The sequence below is a fragment of the Peromyscus californicus genome, unplaced genomic scaffold (assembly GCF_007827085.1).
Source record: "Peromyscus californicus insignis strain IS unplaced genomic scaffold, ASM782708v3 Scaffold_4__1_contigs__length_199733344, whole genome shotgun sequence".
NCBI classification, from domain to species: domain Eukaryota; kingdom Metazoa; phylum Chordata; class Mammalia; order Rodentia; family Cricetidae; genus Peromyscus; species Peromyscus californicus.
In genome coordinates, this window is record NW_026294562.1 from 59519811 (window position 1) to 59538809 (window position 18999).

The following is an 18999-nucleotide window of genomic DNA, read 5'->3' on the forward strand; positions in this document are numbered from 1 at the left end:
TGTGCACCACCACACTCAGCTCCTTTTCTATTCTCTCTCTCTCTCTTTCTAGACACACACACACACACACACACACACACACACACACACGCACACACACAATGGATCTTACATTCTTCTTTTTTTTTTTAATTGTTTTTTTCAAGACAGGGTTTCTCTGTGTAGTTTTGGTGCCTGTTCTGGATCTTGCTCTGTAGACCAGGCTGGCCTCGAACTCACAGAGATCCGCCTGGCTCTGCCTCCCGAGTGCTGGGATTAAAGGTGTGCGCCACCACTGCCCAGCTGGATCTTACATACTTATACTCTCTCCACCCTCTCTTCCACAATGATCCCTCAGCCCTGGGAGGTGGGGGTGTGGTATAGACACCTTATTTAAGACTGAATATTCTGAAGCCTTTTATCAGCTGCAGGTCTCTGTATTAATCACCATCTATGTCTCAGTCAGGGTTTCTAGTGCTGCGACAAAACACCATGACCAGAAAGCAAGTTGGGGAGGAAAGGGTATATTAGGCTTACACTTCAGCATTGCTGTTCATCACTGAAGGAAGTCAGGAAGGAACTTAAATGGGGCAGGATCCTGGAGACAGGAGCTGATACAGAAGCCATGGAGGAGAGCTGCTTACGGACTTGCTTCCTCTGGCTTGCTCAGAACCCAGGACCAACAGTCCAGGGATAGCTGGGCCCGCCTGCATTAATCACTAATTGAGAAAATGCCTTACACCTGGATCTCACAGAGGCATTTCCTCAACTGAGGCTTCTTCCTCTGATGACTAGCTTGTGTCAAGTTAACACACAAAAGCAGCCAGTACAATCTACTTCATAAAGAAGCTTCCTTTTTATTGTTGTTGTTTTGTTTTGTTTTATTTTGTTTTCAAGACAGGGTTTCTCTATGTAGCTCTGGTTGTCCTTGAATTTGCTCTCTAGACTAGGTTGGCCTTGAACTTACAGAGATCCACCTGCCTCTGCTTTCCAAGTGCTGGGATTAAAAGCATGAGGCACCACTGCCTGGCTCCAATTTCTTCATTTTTTAAACCACTCTGGCCATGTCTGAATGCCCAGCTCCAAAGCACAAATCACATACATAGCACCGGTGTATCATCAAGCCAACCCCTGCACCATCCACCTTCAGAACTTTCCATCTTCCTAAACTGAAATTCTATCCCATGAGCCACTCACTTACTCTCAGCTTTCCTTCCCAGTCTTGGCACTCCATCCTGCTTTTTGCCTCCGTAGACCTGAGACTACTGGGTCCTCAGCAGCAGACTTACGCAGTGTTTGTCCTTTTGAGACCAGCTGACTCCTTGCAGCCCAGGGCTCTGGAGGGGCATCCAACATGTGGGAGGCTTTCCTTCCTCTTTAAGGCTGACCCACAGTCCAGTGTCTGGGTAGACTTACTGTCAGTCAATGCAGGCATCTCTTAGGCTGGCTCTGCTTTCAAACTCCTTGGCTCTGAAGTGCCTTTTGCTGGCCATTGGTACTGTGGAGTGGTGAGTGGAAGTTTTGAGGAACTTTAATGTAAATTTCAAAAACAACGACGGTTCAGGGGAGCAAGGAAGTCGAGGAACCTGGGTGTGGACCTTACCGGAAGAACTCAGGCAGGGGGTGGTTTTAAAGGCCTCCTAGCTGGCTAGGGCTGCATCTGGGCTGCAACTGGCTAGTACTCACACTCAGCATCCCAACCCTGCCTTGTCCTACCTCTGTCTCTGATGGCCATGCTGGTACATCTGCTGCTGCTATGGCTGCTTCTGAGGGTGAGTAGAGGCAAGCAGGAGGGTGGGAACCCCAGCTGGGTTCTGGCAGGCTGTCATGCCCAGAGCAGTATGCATGATTGGACCCAGAGGTAGTAATGGGTCTCCTTTTGCAGCTCTTGGCCTGCATGGTGGAGGTAGAGGATGAGAGGAGAGGATCAGACACCTAATGAGACAGAGTTAGTTTAGATCCTTACCTTTTCTTGCTACAAACAGTAGGATTTTTTTTCTGCTATCTACCTCTCCTTTTTCTTCTTCTTTGGTATTTTTTGAGACAGGGTCTCACTATATATCTTTGGCTATCCTGGAACTCACTATGTAGACCAGTGTGGCCTCAAATTCACCTCTGCCTCCTGAGTGCTGAGATTAAAAGCGTGAGCCAACATACCTGACTAACTTTTCTACAAAAATGGTTTCAGCATTTTCTGAGACTCCTTTGTCCCTTCTCACCTTATAAAGGTTTATTTTTATTTTAGCTCTGTGTACGTTGTGTGCCTGTATACATGTGTGGGGTGCCGGTGCAGGCTAGTGGGCATCGGATCCCCTAGAGCCAGAGTTACTGACTATTGTGAGTCACACTGCGAGTGCTGTCCTCTCAACAAGTGCTCTTAACTGCGGAGCCTTCTCTCCAGCCCCTCGGTTTTTATTTGTAATGCTTTATGATATTTCCTTGTGGTGGTCAGTGGACAGCTGTCAGGAGTTGGTTCTCTCCTTCAACCTTGTGGGTCCCAGGAATCAAACTCAGGTTGTCAGGCTTGCTGGCAAGCACCTTTCCCACTGAGACGTCTCACTGGTCCCTCCCTCCTCCCTCTTTGGAGACAGACATTATGCAGCCCAGCCTTGCCTCTACCTCCCGTTTCTCCTGCCTCAGCTTCTGACTGCTGGAATCCTGGGCCTGAGCCACCAAGCCTGACTACCCCTTGGCATTTTCAAAGGGAATTATTCCCCAGATTATGCTCTCAGCCTGGTATGGGGCACATAGGCCTGTAACCTCAGGACATAGGAGCATCAGGAGTTCAAAGTCACCCTCAGCTACATAGGGAGTTGGAAGCCACCCTAAACTGTAGGACACCCTGTCTCAAAAAAAAAAAAGTATTATTATTTTGCATTGCTACAGTAGCTGGTTTGTGTGAGAAGCAGGCAGAAACAGGCTGGTTCTGGGCTAACCTCACACCAAACAAGAGTGAAAGTAGCCACCCTGAGAAATGACACTTTCCTCCCCACGGCCTGCCAAGATTTTCCTAGATAGTAGTGCTGGCCTTCAGTCAGTGGACCTCAGTAACCTCTGGGGTTCTGTGAACCCCCAGAGCGTCAAGTGTCCTCAGGTTAAGTTCCCTGGGGACTTACATGGATAGGTGTGCTATTCTGGACACTTTCTCAGTGTGATGAAGTTCTTGTCCCCTGGAAAAAGACCATAGACCCAATTCAATTATAATGAAAAGATTTATTGATTACTGCTAGCATGACAACAATCTCTGAGCCAAACTTGAGATTGCTGTGCAAAGTGGGGGTGAAGGGGTGTTTTGTTTTGTTTTTTAAAGGCAAAAACCATAGGAAGACCTTGAGCATCTGCAGAAACAAGCCAAGAGCTGTTTTGATCTGCCAAGATTAGGTGGTCAAGGCAAACTGAATGTTTGCATGAGCAGGTTACAGAAGCCAGAAAAGAGTCAGTCATAACATAGTTAGTAGATGGTCCCTGTACACTTCTAGGTGGGGGAATCACTGAGTCAGGTTTGTCAGGACACAGTTCAAGAATGGAGTCGTGTGAGGAGAATTCTGAGTGCTTGTGAGAAAACACCAAAAAAAAAAAAAAAAAAAAAAAAAAAGAGAGAGAGAGAGAGAGAGACAAGAGTCTTGTGACCTCAGTTTCTTTTCGGAATGTGTTTTTTGCCCTTTCAGGTTAACAGTTAGGAGTGAGTTTACTTCAGATTACCCATTACAACTGGCTGTTGTTATTTGTTTATATCCCTCCATGGCAAAACATGTTTTTGCCACATGCATCTTATCCTTGTGATTGTACACTTTACTCAGGTGACTCTTCTTAACCATCAGAGCATAAAGTATCTGATGCTCTCAATGAAATTGGCTATTGATCCATTCTCCCAGGTCCCACAGCTGCTAGAGCACAGGGTTCTGGAAACTGGAGTTAGACAAATGACTGGTAGGTATCAAATGGGTGGAGTATAAAACGGAGTGGTTTTTTTCCTTCCTTGAACCAGAAAGTGAAGGACACGCTGTCACTTCCTCCCCTGGTGGCTTCCTTTGCTGTTTTCTTTGCATTCAGAACCCCGGCTGAGAGAAGGTGCTGTTCTCTTTCAAGTTTTGATTTTCCCTTGTCAGGCTGCCCCATTGGCCACCACTGTTGGGTTTACAAGGAAGTGCCAGCATGTTCAGTTTTTCACCTGGGTTCTGAGACAGCGTTTTACCAACTGAGCCATCTCCCTGTTTATTTATTTGGTGCTTTAAACTGAATGTCATGGCACAGCCTGTATCAGCATTTGGGGAAGTAGAAGCAAGAGGGTCACTATTTCAAGGTCATCCTCAGCCATATAGTGAGAGCCCAGCCTGGGCTACATGAGGCCATGTCTAACAACAACAGCAGCAGCAAATAAAAAGAGGAGAGCCATAAATCTCTTGAGGACTGAAGTTCTGCTCTCTAAGACCAATGTAAAGGCCGTTGGTTATGGAAGCCCATCTCTAGCCCCACCCCTCCGGAAGCTGAGAGAGGCAGGGCTTCCCTAGGGCAAGCTCTGGGTTCAGTGAGAGACCTCACCACAGTAAACAGAATGGACAGAGGTCAAGGAAGACACCCAACACCACACCCTGGCCTCCACATACACATGCATACCAAGGCAAGAGACCCACACACGTGCCCACGCCTGCACGTGTGCCATACACATACATGCACAAAATAAATAAAGGAGAGCACTGAATGAAAATGAAGACATGATCATCCCTAGGTGTGGTTGAGGAGAAGGTTTTTATTGTAGATGTGAGGGAGAGAGCCACCAGAGGCGGGGAGAGAAAGTAGTAGGTGGGACATGGCCAGTTGACTGAACCAGGCCATGAAAGGAGAGAAAGGGAGGGAGAGTGAGAAAGGAAGAGAAGAGAGAGAGAAGAGGAGAGAAGGTAAGAGGACCAAGAGGGGAGCCAAGGACCAGGAGGCCAAGAGAGCTCATTGCCAAAATGGCCGGTTTTTATAGAAAAGGGAAGCTGGGGAAAGGGTAGGGAAGGGAAGCTCCGGGGATGGAGAGGTTTAGGGTAGAGGGTGAGGTGGGCGGGGTGGGCAGGGTAGGGTGAGAAATGCTGACAGGAGCCAGGACAGTAACAGGTGTACCTGTGATGTTGGAAGAACCTGGCAGCCAGCAGTCAGAGGTGCACTTTGGTGTGTTAAATAGGCACCACAGTTAGCCACCGGTCCTGAGTTTCTTTGGGATCTCACGGACATAAGGGCTGAGGATGTAGCCTTATTTAGTAGACTTCGAACTAAGGATCCTCCTGCCTCTACCCACCAAGAGCTGGGAACACAGGCATGTGCCACTACATCAATGCTATACAGGGCTGAGGATGGAAACCAGGGCCTCATACGTGCTAGGCAAGTATTCTACCAACTCAATTACATCTTCAGGCCCTCAATCTTATTTTATTTTGAAAAATTTGGCGGTGCTAGGAACCATACCCAAGGCCTTGCCCATGGTAGGCAGGCAGTCTTACACTCAGCTACATGACCCTCTCCCGTTTCAATTTCAAAAGGCATCAATGCCCTTTCGAATTTGCCCTTTGAAAAGCAAAACTAAAAGTGTCTGGAGTGGAGGCACATACCTGTAGCCTGGCTATTTAGGAGGCCAAGGCAAAAAGATGACTTGGTCCAGGAGTTTGAGACTAGCCTGATGTGGTGGTTTGAATAAGAATGGCCCCCATAGGGTCATATATTTGAATGCTTAGTCATTAGGATGTGGCACTACTTGAGAGAGATTAGGAGGTGTGGCCTTGTTGGAGGAAGTGTATCAGTGGGGGTGGGCTTTGGGTTTTTTTGTTGTTTTTGTTTGTTCGTTTTTTCAAGACAGGGTTTCTCTGCATTGTTTTGGTGCCTGTACTGGATCTCGCTTTGTAGACCAGTCTGGCCTCAAACTCACAGAGATCTGCCTGGCTCTACCTCCCGAGTGCTAGGGACTAAAGGCGTGCGCCGCCGCCGCCGCCGCCGCCGCCGCCACCACCACCCGGCCTTCTTTTTTCTTTCTAAAGTTTATTAGATGATATGTACAGCAAAGTAGTAATTCAACACATCTGCACTAACTGTTCCTGCGAAGTACCCAGGTTCAGTTCTCAGCACCCACATGGAAGCTCACAACCTTCCTTAACTCCAGTTCCAAAGGATCTTCTGGCTTCTGCAGGCACTGCACACACACACAGTGCACATACATATATGTAGGCAGGTGCTCATACATAAGGTAAAAAAAAAAAATTAAATGTTGTTTTGGAGACAGAGTCTTATTGTGTAGGAGGCCAGCTCTGACCTGTTGAAGGATTCTTGTGGGGAGGAGTGAGGAATGAGGTGGTATGATGAGAAAGACAGGGACACAGGATAGCTTCAGGAGGGCCCTAGGTCAATAGTCAGTCCTCTCAACTTTAATTATTACGAGCTTTTTATACATCAGTAAGGGGAGGAGCAAAAGACCTCCCCCTCTCAAGGTCGAGGTATAAAGTACCAACAAGTGTAGACCCTTCAAGACACCTGGTAACCATGCCTTTGGCCAAATCATTCTATTATGCAGCCCTGCTGGGTAAAGCAAGCTCAGACTTTCTGACCTTGAGTAAAGCTTTACTTTGGAGCCTCTGTGAGCCCCCACATTATTGTATAGCTCTGGATATCCCCAAACTCCCAAAAGTCTTCTCACTTTCTGAGTACTGAGATTAAAGGCACGCACCACCAAGCCTTGATCATTTATAGAAAGAAAGAACAAACCAGGTGTGGTAGCTCAGGCCTTTAATCCCAGCACTTGAGAGGCAGAGGCAGGCAGATCTCTGAATATGAAGCCAGCCTGGTCTACAGAGAGAGAGAGAGTTCCGGGACAGCCAGGGCTACACAGAGAAACACCCTGTCTCGAGAACAGATGGACAAAATAGAACAGATACAGTTTGATGGAAATGAATGGCAGAAAGACGGAGTTAGATCAAATTCCAGCTGAAGGCAGCAGAGATGGTGTATAATAATCCAATGGGAGAAATCCAGCCTGGACCACATTGGTGAGGAACAGGGTCTCCTTCATAATGGCTAAGGGGGAAAGCCACAGAGGGGTGACATTATTCTTATTTTTTTTAAAAATGTTTATTTTTATTATTTGTAACTGTGTGTGTGTGAGTGTAGATGCCCACAGAGGCCAGAGGTGTTGCATCCCCTTGGAGATGGAGGTACAGGCGGTTGTAAGTCCCCTGACTTGGATGCTGGTAATTGAATTCGGGTCCTCTGCAAGGGCATTATGTGCTCTTAACCACTGATCCATTTCTCCTGCTCATTTCTTATCTTTTAAGATACATTCATTTATTTGTTTTTTGTGGTGCTGGGAATAGAACCCAGGGCCTTGAGCAAGCAAGGGCTGTGCCACTGAGCCACACCCCAAGGCAGTTCTCATAGTAGAGGTGTATGTTCTGAAAGTCACCCCAACTACCTAAGGTATTGAGCCAAGGCTCTCAGGAAGAAAGCAGGGTTAGATGCTATCTCCCTCCCCTCCTCCCCTCCCCCTCCCCCTCTCCCTTCCCCCTCCCCCTCCTCCCCTCCTTCCCTCCTCCCCTCCTCCCTTCCCCAAATGTAGATATGTGCACTAGGAAACTAGAGGCTGCTGTCTGGTGTCTTTCTGGATCTTTCTCCACCTTATTTCTCAAGGCAGGATCTTCTTTCTTTCTTTTTTAATTAAGATGGGTATGTCAGAGCACACCTTTAATTCCCAGTACTAGGAGGCAGAGACAGGCGGATCTCTCGAGAGTTTGAGACCAGCCTGGTCAACAAAGCAAGTTCCAGGACAGCCAGGGCTGTTACACAGAGAAACCCTGTCTTGAAACCCCTCCAATTTTTTTTAAAGGTCTGGAGACCTCCACAGGCACCAGACAGAGGTGTGGCACACACATTCAGTCAAAATACTTATATACATAAAAATAAGTAAACTTTAATATTTAAAAAATATGTTTTTATGTGTGTCTGAGTGAGTTTAGGTGTACTGTATACGTTCTTGGTGCCCACAGCGGTCAAAAGAGGGAGGGTGTTGGATCTCCTGGAACTCGAGTGTGGATGGTTGTGAGCCACCATGTGGCTTCTGGGAATGAAACCCAGGTCCTCTGGAAGAGTAGCCTGTGCTCTTAACTGCAGAGCCATCATTACATCCAGGGAGACAGGGTCTTTCAGTGAACCTAGAGCTAAGTTATGCTTCGTTTCCAATGAGCTTCAGGGATTTGCCTGTCTCCATCTTCAGCCCTGGAGTTAGAGATACTCTACATGCCCGGGTGAATGTGAGAGATCCAAACTCAGGTCCTCATGCTTTGATGGAGGTACTGACGGAGCCAACTCCTAGCCCAGAGGCTTGTTCTTGTAAGCCTCTGTCCATACTTTTATAAACTGGTCAGTAGATTACTTTATGTTTGTTTAAAGGCATCTTATGCCATCTGTGTTGATTCATAGAGAACCCATGTTCCTCAGCCTGTAATTCACACCTGTAGCAGTTTCTCCAAAACACATGTGTTATCTGTAAGGTTATTTGTGACTTCCTAGTACTGTGGACAGGAAACAGTTTCTCACTGCTGTGTTTGGAGCCATTTTAAACAGCAAGATAAGCAATGCGAAACACCACAAAAGATACAGAAACAAAGGTAATGGTATCCTGTAAGAGAGACTCATACGTGAAGTGGAAGATGAAGCAGGAACAGAAAATATTTCCTCACTTGCCCTCAATGGGCAGAACGTGTTCAAGTGACTCAAAATTTTTAACCCAGGGTTAATTTTAGCCCAGGGTGGTGACACGCACACTTTTTTTTTTTTGTTTTTTTGACAGCCCTAGTTGTCCTGGAATTTGCTTTATAGACCAGGTTGCCCTTGTGCTCACAGAGATCTGCCTGCCTCTCCCTCCTGAATGCTAGGAGTGACAAACATTTTTAATCTCAGCACTCGAGACAGAAGTAGGTGAATCTCTGTGAGTTGGAGGCCAGGCTGAATACACAGCAAGTTCCAGGCCATCCAGGTACATAGCAAGACCTTGTCTCAGTGTGTGTGTGTGTGTGTGTGTGTGTGTGTGTGTGTGTGTGTGTGTGTCCAGGTACATAGCAAGACCCTGTCTCAGTGTGTGTGTGTGTGTGTGTGTGTGTGTGTGTGTGTGTGTGTGTGTGTGTTTGTGTGTGTGTGTGTGTATACACAGCAAGAACCTGTCTCAGTGTGTGTGTGTATGTGCACACACATACACATATATAATATATATACAAATATTTAACTGTGTTGTTCAAATCTTAGATGGTATTTTAGTAAAAAATCCAGAGCCAGATATTGGGGGGAAGGCTGAAAGATCAGAGAAGCAGAACAAGCCACAGCCAACCTCACCTTGCCAACTCCTCAGCCAATCCTGTTCCCATGAATCCTCAGACTGAACGCTTGAGTCCTCACCGGAAAGGGTCTCAGCTGAACTGCCTCATTTCCTATTTCCTCACGCCTTATATACCTTTCTCCACCCTGCCATCACCTCCTGGGATTAAAGGCATGTGTACTTCCCAGGACTGGGATTAAATGTGTGTGCCACCACTGCCTGGCTCTGTTTCCAGTGTGACCTTGAGCTCACAGAGATCCAAATGGATCTCTGCCTCCTGAGTGATAGGATTAAGGGTGTGTGCCACCACTGTCTGGCCTCTATGTCTAATCTAGTGGCTAGCTCTGTCCTCTGATCCTCATACAAGCTTTATTAGGGTACACAATATATCACCACATAACTGAGTTATTTTTTATTTATGTATTGTGTGAGTATATACACATTGTGAAGAGTCCAGAAGAGGACACCAATCTACTGGAACTGGAGTTTCAGGCCCTTGTGAGCCACCTAATGTGGGTGCTGGGAATCATACCTGGGTCCTCTGGGAGAACAGCAAGTGCGCTGTACTGCGGAGCCATTTCTTCAGCCTCAGGGAGCTCAAATTTTTTGACACTCTGTGCGTATTAGTGAATAGCTGAAAAGTACCACTGATTTTGGTATGAGAAGAAATGTTAGGAAGTAGGTGGATTCACAAATACATAATTTGTGAATAATGAGGATCAAATACACTGGTGAAATAAACCAACATGAAACTGTGTCCAACACACAAAAAGCAGACTGAGTTTGGATCCTCAGCACCCTGTAAAAGCCAGGTATGGCAACATGTGTCTATAACTCCAGTGAGAGTGGGAAGGGGGCAGGTGGATTCTGGGAGCTCATTGGTAGCCATTCTAGCCCAACCTGAACTCTGAGTTTAGTGATAGTCCCTGTCTCAGTAAAACTGTGGGGCCAGAGAGGTGGCGCCGTGGATAAAGGTACAAGTCACACAAGCCTGCCAGCTTTAGCTCAATCCTCAGAGCCCACGTAAAGGTGTGAGGAGAGAATGGACTCCACAACACTGTTCTCTCATTTCCAAATGCACACCATGGCACATGCATGCCATGGTACCTCCTTTCTCTCACTCACATGCACATACCATAATAAATCAAAGGAGGCCAGACCTTGGCGGTGCACACCTTTAATCCCAACACTCAGGAGGCAGAAGCAGGCAGATCTGAGTTTGAGACCAGTTTTAACTACATATTGAGTTTCAGTCCAGCTAGGGCTATATCTTTAAAAAAAAAATCAGTACGGTTATAAAAAATTGAGATCACATAATGAGCATACTTTGTAAGTATACACAGGCACATACATTTACAATATGTGTGCACAGATACACACAACTTCACAAACATACTTTCTTAAAGTGTAGATGCAGGGCTGGAGAGATGACTCTGGGTAGGAGCACCAGCTGCTCTTACAGAGGTCCCGGATTGGGTTCCCAGCTCCCACATGGTGGACCACAATCATCTGGAACTCCAGTCCCAAGGGATCCACACTCTTTTCTCCAAGGACACCAGGCAAGCACATGATGTTCATATATACACACAGGCAGCATACTCATACTACGCATAAATGAATCGAAAGAAACTTTATAGTTGTGGCCACTGAAAACAGCATATACTAGAACACCAACAGTTCACTGACAGCCCTACAGGTCACACACCAATGGCAAAGATACAAAGCCACCCACATTTGGAAACTGAGGAATATACCTGCAGAGTGACACCTGCCCCCTGACTACTACCAGTCACTCTTGGGGAGATATGAGCAAAATTGTAGTGTATGCTCTGCAGAAAGGGTCCATATGAGAGCTGAGGTCAGGTGGGGAGCCATCTACCTCTTCTGTGCTGAGAGTCACGAATGGATGGGTTTTTTGTATTTCCCCTTCTGATTCTAGGTGACAGTTTGCAATGAGAGTAGTCCAAGCCCATGTGGGACAGATGAGTTCCAATCTGAGACCTTCTGCTGCCAACTTTGTCCTGCTGGTGAGTTCCAGGATGCTTTCCAGAGCATTCCACAAGCCTGGCCTTCTGATGGGAAAAGATGCTACAGGCCTTTTAGCTAGGGCTGAACTGGAGACTGCATTGAGAGGGGTGTAATCAGACAGAAAAAGGGAAGTGGGTGTCACCTTAGCAACCAGCTGCTACTTGCCCTCCCCCACCCAAGCACTGCCCCTGGCTTTGGAGGACAAAGACCAGAGACATGTGTGTGCCTGTCCAGAGATGGGCATTGGTGTGTTCTACAGAAGCAGCAAGGAGATGCCTGAGAAAAAGCATATGAGTGTCTGCACCTGGACCCAGCCCCCATCCTACACAACTGCCAACACACATCTGTATGCAAACCTACCTGCAAACATACCTACTCATGCACTTATATGCACACGAGTCTGTGGACACCCATTTGGGTCTGTATGCACGCCTGCGCACACTTGTGGGTACATGGCCATGTGTGGGCACATCCCTACAAGCACACCGCACAAACAGTGAGGTGGAACTGACCTCACTGAACACTGTGGGAGTCAGCACAAGTGCAGAGCTCATATTGTGAGGTGGGCAACTGTCTCCCTATGCGTCTGCCATAGGCTGAGAAGGTGGTAGGGACCTTGGCTAAGGATCTAATCTTTATTTAGACTCTGGAGTTCTGTGGAAACCATCATGGGCAGGCAGCAACCTGGCATGAGACGGGGAGATGGACACATGGGCCTCTTGTAAGCCAGCTCTCTAGGACTCTGGAGTGAAGCGGAAGAACTCACTTGCTCCAATACCCTGCAGGACATCAGTCTCAGCCAAGGGGTGATGCAGGGCCTCCACACGTTAAGTTTAGTATGAAGACTGTGGCAAGGAGGCTGGGGGCCTAGGAGTGGGTAGTGAGGGGGTCTAGCCCCCCAAGGGCTTCGCTAGGCTCCTGGACACCTCTTTCTCCTCTCACATAGGCACCCACCTCATTAAATCATGCCAGAGGAACCACAGTGAGAGTGAGTGTGTCCCGTGTGAGCTTGAAAACTTCATGAACCACCACAACAGGGAGTCTTCCTGCTTTCGCTGCTCTCAGTGCCGGCATGGTAAGTGGGCAGCCTCGTCCGTACATCTGTCCGTCCATGGGGGCAGCCTCTCCACTGATAGTTAAAGCAGGCGGACTGGCAGGGGGAGGGGCCACAGAAAGATAATGAAGATGGCAAATGCTGCCTTCTTCACACTCTACCTGACACAAAGGCCTAATAGGCTTTTTTCTCTCTCTCTCTTCTCCTCCCTGCCAACCCCAATAAGGGCTGGGAGTGCTGCTCCACTGTAGAGCCTTTGCTTGAAAGGAAGCTTGGGGGTTGGATACTCCTGAGGTACACCCCTTCCCTGTTCTTCTCCAGCCCAGATCGAAGGGCTCTGTGGAAGAAAAGGGAGGCTGGCTGTTGTGTTGGCATGGTCCCTGTGTTAGAGGACAGGGTGAAGGCAGATTGCGTGCCTAGAGTGAAAAGCTTGTGAAGATGACTACTGTGTCATGGAGTGTTGTACACTGGGACAGACTCCCACCCTGATGACTGACCTGCAGCCTTCCTGCTTCCACAGACCAAGAGGAGGTGTCAGAATGCTCCCAGACGGCTAATCGTAAGTGCCAGTGCAAGCAGGGCACCTATTGTAACTCTGAAAACTGTGTGGAGAAGTGCCTTCCATGCAGCAGGTACCAGCTGGGGGGGGGGGGGGAAACACAATGAGTGTAGATCCCCACTCCTGCCCTCTAGTCCCCTAGCCTCTGAGTCCCTGTCTGTAGAGGGACTTGTGAGGGCAGCACCTGCCACCCAGGTGAAATCAAACAAAGGATCCTTCCTTCCAGAAGCTGCCTGGAGTCAGTGCTCATTCATTCACTCATTCATTAACTCACTCAACAAACAACCTTTGAGCCCCAACAGTGAGAGACACACAACAGAGATGCATACATAGCATAAGACCATTAACGATGGACTGGGGATGAAACTAAGTTGGCAGAGTGTTTGCCTAGCATGTACAAGGCCCTGGTTCCACCCCCAGAACTGCACAAACCAGGTGTGGTGGTACAGCCTGTGGTCCTGGCACTGGGGAAGCAGAGGCAGGAGGATCGGGAGTGCAAGGTTAACTACATAGCAAGTTTGAGGTCAGCTTGGGATATAGATAATGTCTGAAAAAAACAAACACTATTGGTGATGAGTAAGTTCATGATCGTGGGGGCCACTGCACACTCAGTTGGAGGAATCACAAGGTTATTTATGGGTAGAGGCTCTCAGTGAATCAGGGAGACATGGAACCACAGAAAGTTCAAGGGGAAAAAACTCTAGGCAGAAAGGATGGCAAAAGTGACTTACTGTTAATTAAGAATGGGGAAGGAGAGCTAGAGAGATGGCACAGGGCTAAGATGTGATCCACTTTTCTAAGGAACTGAGTTTAGTTCACTGCACCCACATCAGGGGGCTCATAACTGTCTATAACTCCAGCTCTAGGGAATCTGATGCCCTCTTCTGGCCTCTGTGGGTACCTGCACTCATGCACACAGACACAAACACATGCACATATCTAAACATAAAATGAAACTTTAAAAAAGGAATTCTGTGGGACCAGGAATGTAGCTCAGTTGGTAGAGTGTTTCTATAGCATACACAAAGCCTTGGATTCAATCTCTAGAACCACATATACCAGGTATGGTGGTATGCCTACAATCCCAGTACTCTGGAGGCCAGATGATCAGAAGTTCAAGGTCATCTTTGGTTACCTAGTGAGTTTGAGGCCAGCCTGGGCTACATGAGATTCTGCCTTAAAAAAAGTAAAAATATCTGGTGGCCACTTAGCAATGACCATAAACAGGGAGTGAAAACAGAAAGTTATTCTTGTATGGTTCTGGCCAAGAAGTCCAACATCAAAGGCATTCACAGGTCTTCACTCCCTCTGCAGGCTCTAGGTCAGTGGTCCTCAACCTTTCTAATTCTGTGACCCTTTAGTACAGTTCTCCCTGCTGTGGTGATCCCCAACCATAAAATTATTTTTGTTCCTACTTCATAACCGTTAACTTTGCTACTGTCATGGATCAGAATGTAAATATCTGACATGCAGGGTATCTGCTATGTGACCCATGCGAAAGGGGTTGCGACCCACAGGTTGAGAACCACTCCTCTGCCTCCTCCCTGGCCTCTTCTAGTTTCTGGTGGTGGCAGTGATTCCTGACATTCCTTTGTGTGTGAACACATCACTCTTTGCCACCTCTCTCTCCACGTAGACTTTGCTCCTGTGCATCTGACTACAACTCTTCCTTGTAAGGACTCTAATCACTTGGTTAAGACTCATTCTACCTGGGCAGTGGTGGCGCACACCTTTAATCCCAGCACTCGGGAGGCAGACGAAGGTGAATCTCTGTGAATTCGAGTTCTGCCTGGTCTACAAAGTGAGTTCCGGGACAGGCTCCAAAGGCTACACAGAGAAGCCTTGTCTTGAAAAACCAAAAAAGGAAAAAAAGCCTCATTCTAACCCAGTGTGACCCCCAACTTCACTTAGTGTCATTTGTAAAGACCCTGTTTCCAAGCAAGGTGAAGTTCCAAGGCACATGAGTTTGGGAGGACATTTTTGAGAGGTATCTATAGTAATAAAGCCTCTTGTATAGTAGCTTGAATCTGTATTTATTTATTTATTTGTTTGTTTGTTTGTTTGTTAATTATGTGCATAGTGTTTGCCTGCATGTCTGATGCCCATAGAGTCCCAAAGAGGGTATTGAATGCCCTGGAACTATAGTTATAGCTGGTTGTGAGCCACTGTGTGGACACTGAGACTAGAACCTACTTTTTCTAGAAGAGCAGCAAATGCTCTTAACCACTGAGCCATCTCTCCACACAAACACCCTCTGAAACAGGGTCTCACTGGCTGGCCTGGGACTCACTATGTAGACCAGACTGGTGTGAACTCACAAGAATCTGCCTGCATCTGCTTCCCAAGGGCTGGGGTTAAAGGAGTTCATCACCACACCAGGCATTAGCTTGCATCTGTGAGGCAGGTTCTACACCCATAAACACGACTCAGAAAACACTGAACTGCGTGAGGAAAGACTGTTCAACTCCAGTTTGATGGAGGCTCTTGATTGTCTGTACATCTTTGCCTCTTCCTTACTCACACTGTCTTTGTCTCTAGGCAGACTTCCCTCTATGTGGTGGGACAGCAGGTCAGGTCTTCAGAGCGGAGACAGAGAGAGGCCTTCCCTAAATAGAACAGACACCCCCAAACTCTAATCTCTTCAGAGTGCTTTTGGCCAGAACGGCAAGGTGTACCATGGCCATGCTGGGCTGGGGCTGGTCCTCCCTAACCCTGTGGGCAGTGTAGAGTGTGTTCTGGGCTGCCTGGGTGGGAGGAAGTAACACGTTCTGCTTTCCTCCCAGCTGTCCTAAGGACAGAGTCATCAGGCAATGCAACGCCACCATGGACACACTGTGTGACACGTTCAAGTCAGACTCAGGTAAGGATCTGTCTCCTAAAGTCACATTAAAAATGTTCGCTGGTTGGGCGGTGGTGGTGGTGCATGCCTTTAATCCCAGCACTCAGGAGGCAAAGGCAGGCAGATCTCTGAGTTCGAGGCTAACCTGGTCTACAGAGTGAGTTCCAGGATAGCCAAGGCTACACAGAGAAACTCTGTCTCTAAATTACCCCTCTCCAAAAAATGTGCACTGGTGTACTGGCTAGTTTTTATGTCAACTTAACACAGGCTGGAGTCATTTAGGAAAAGAGAATCTCAACTGAGAAAATGACCCCTGACAGATTGGCCTGTAGGCACTCCTATAGGGCATTTTCTTAATTAGTGATTGATGTGGGAAGGCTCAACCCATTGTGGATGATGCTACCCTGGGGTAGGTCATCCTGGAGTTTATAAGGAAGCAGGCATAGCAAGCCTTGAGGAAGAAGCCTCATTCTGTAGTGGTTCCTGCCTTGAGTTCCTGCCCTGACTTCCTGGGATGATGGTCTCAAACTGCAAACTGAAATCAATAGAAACCCAAACTAAACCAGCTGAGAAGGTAACATTGACATTTATAGTCACTATTAAACTCTGCCACAGTAGGAAAAACAGCCAGAGATTATGAACAAATGACTGTGTTTGGCTGGATTTTGCTTGGGGGGCTGCAGGTCAAGAATCTTGTCTTTGGGTTGGAGAGATGTCTCAGCAGTTACAGGCTAGGCTCACAACCCAACCAAGCCATCTCCCCAACTCCTAAAGAAAGTTTTCATTAAATACTACAAGCAGGAGGGTGCTGGAGAGATGGCTTCGGGATTTAGAGCACTTGCTCTTACAGGGGACCTAGGTTCAATCCCAGCACCTATATGGTGGCTTACAACTGTTATTCCAGGTTCAAAGCTTTTGACACCCTCTTCTGACCTCTTTGTTCACTAGGCACACACATGGTACACATACAGGCAAAACACCCATACACATAAAAAAAGATCCTATAGGCAGGGGCTGACATTAGAAATATCAGAAGATAAAAGCACTTACCATTTGGGCCTGGCAACCAGAGTTCAATCCCCAGAACCTGAAACCCATGGAAAGGTGAATGGAAAGAACAAACCAAACCAAATTGTCCTCTGACCTCCACACACATAACAGTAAAGTGTTAGTTTTAAAAATGGGGCCAGGGAGCTCAGTGGGTAAGAGTGTTGGCTGTACACACATGCAGACCTTACGTCAAATCCCAGAACCCATGAGTGTGACTGTGCTTCCGTCTCTGGGACTCACTGGCTGTCAGCCTAGCTGCAGGTTCAGGGAGAGAGACCCTGTCTCACGGGAGTGAGTAAGGCAGAGAGTGATAGCATAGGACACACGATGTCCTCCTCTGATGTGTGTGTGTGTGTGTGTGTGTGTGTGTGTGTGTGTTCACGCGCGCGCACATGCATGCACATGCACATGCATACAGAGACACACACATGAGCATGTAAATATAAATAATAATGAAATGAAATTTAATAAATAATAAAGTAAAACATCCAAGTGTGACAGCACAGGTCTGTAACTCCATCACATATGCTATTGAGGCAGGAGGATTGCTGTGAATTGAAGGCCAATCTGGGCTATTTACCTAGTACTAGACCAGTCAGGGCTACATGGCAAGATTCTATATCAAAAAATAAATAAGTAGGAGCTGGAGAGATGGCTCATTGGTTAAGAGTACTTGTTGCTGTTGCAGAGGACCCAGGTTCAATTTCCAGCCCCCCCCCCCCAGCTCACAACCATCTGTAACTCCTGTTCTAACGGATATGGCGCCCTCTTCTGACCTCCATAGGCACTGTGAGCACACAATGCACAGACATGCATGTAGACAAATACCTATACACATAAAAATATTTAAACATTAAAAATAAGGTAAACAAATGAGCAACAATTTTAGAAGGATGCTTAATACTAAAACCAATAAATAAATACATAATAAATAGAAAGACCTTATCTAAGACTAAGAAAGCCTTTAGGTTGAGTGATATGTAGCTTCACTGACCCTCAGCCATTCATGCAGCTGCTGACAGAGCCTGGGGTCCACAGTTCCCTCTAGCCTGTTCCATCCCCCCTGTATCTGCATCCTGGGCTCTCCCTGGGCTGTGATTTCACAAAGAGTGAGGCCAAGACTCCTGAATGATCTGAGCAGTCTGTGGGGAGCAGAGCCCCCTGCTGCTCTTCTGGTGAGGCACACCCTTTGCTCCTTCCAAGAACCTTAACAGGACGCCATGGCCTCTGAGCCTGGACAGGAAGCAGGAGCTTCTGTGGTTTGTCACTCTAATAAAGACAGCCACCAGGCAGTGGTGGCGCACGCCTTTAATCCCAGCACTTGGGAGGCAGGTGAATCTCTGTGAGTTCGAGGTCAGCCTGGTCTACAAAGAGAGTTCCAGAACGGCCAAGACAGTTACACAGAGAAACCCTGTCTCAAAAAAAAGACAGCTGTCAGCTGTGCTCAACCCTGCCGCAGCGGTCTCCCGTCCGTCTCCTTCCAGGGACGCCAGGTTGTCACTGTCTCTGCCTGTCTGGCCCTCTGACTGTTATAGTTGTCATAGCTGCTGTCATCATCATCATTGCTGCTGTCATCGCCGTCATTTGGTGTGTTTTAAAAAGAGGTGAGTGAATGCTGGGAAGTGGCAGTGCATGCCTTCAATCCCAGCACTCAGGAGGCAGAGGCATGAGGATCTCTGAGTTCGAGGTTAGCCTGGTCTACAGAGTGAGTTCTAGGACAGCCAGGGCTGTTATACAGAGAAACCCTATCTTGGAAAACAAAACAAAACAAAACAAACAACCTAGAGCAGTCTGTGTATCCATGAGAAGTGTGTGTGTGTGCCCAGAAACCAAAGCATCAGATGCCCTGGAGCTAGAATTACAGGTGGTTATGAGCTGCCTGACATGGGTGTTGGGAACCAAACTGGGTGCTTCTGCAAGAGCAATATTCACTCTGAGCCACCTCCTCGGTCTCAGGAGAGGCAGTGTGTTTGACAAGGCTCTGGCTTTATCATTGAGGATAGAACAGCCCGAAGAGTGCCAGCAGCATCTCAGGTTAAGGGGGTCAAGGTGGCACTGAGCACCTTCCAGGGTGCCCCAGCCTGGAGCAGGGGACAGAGGGATGGGTTAAGGAGGCTCCTGAAACCCCCTCCCCAGACAGAGGTTCAGCTCTATGT

General features: G+C 47.5%; 1 protein-coding gene across 1 annotated transcript; it reads left to right on the forward strand.

Annotated features, from left to right (window-relative positions):
• Positions 1–1712: 1712 nt before the first annotated feature.
• Positions 1713–18455, forward strand: LOC128123802 (tumor necrosis factor receptor superfamily member 26-like). The gene is made up of 6 exons (XM_052760106.1): positions 1713–1751; positions 11253–11340; positions 12288–12416; positions 12916–13027; positions 15738–15814; positions 18328–18455. The coding sequence occupies exons 1-6, from the start codon at positions 1713–1715 to the stop codon at positions 18453–18455; spliced, it is 573 nt and encodes a 190-aa protein (XP_052616066.1).
• The last annotated feature ends 544 nt before the right edge of the window (positions 18456–18999 follow it).

Excerpts from the sequence above, each read along its gene's own strand:
- LOC128123802 (XM_052760106.1), top strand. The coding sequence starts at position 1,713 with ATGCTGGTACATCTGCTGCTGCTATGGCTGCTTCTGAGG. Across the intron at positions 1,752-11,252 it reads TGCTATGGCTGCTTCTGAGG|GTGACAGTTTGCAATGAGAG; the intron begins GTGAGTAGAGGC and ends TTCTGATTCTAG. Across the intron at positions 15,815-18,327 it reads CACGTTCAAGTCAGACTCAG|GGACGCCAGGTTGTCACTGT; the intron begins GTAAGGATCTGT and ends GTCTCCTTCCAG.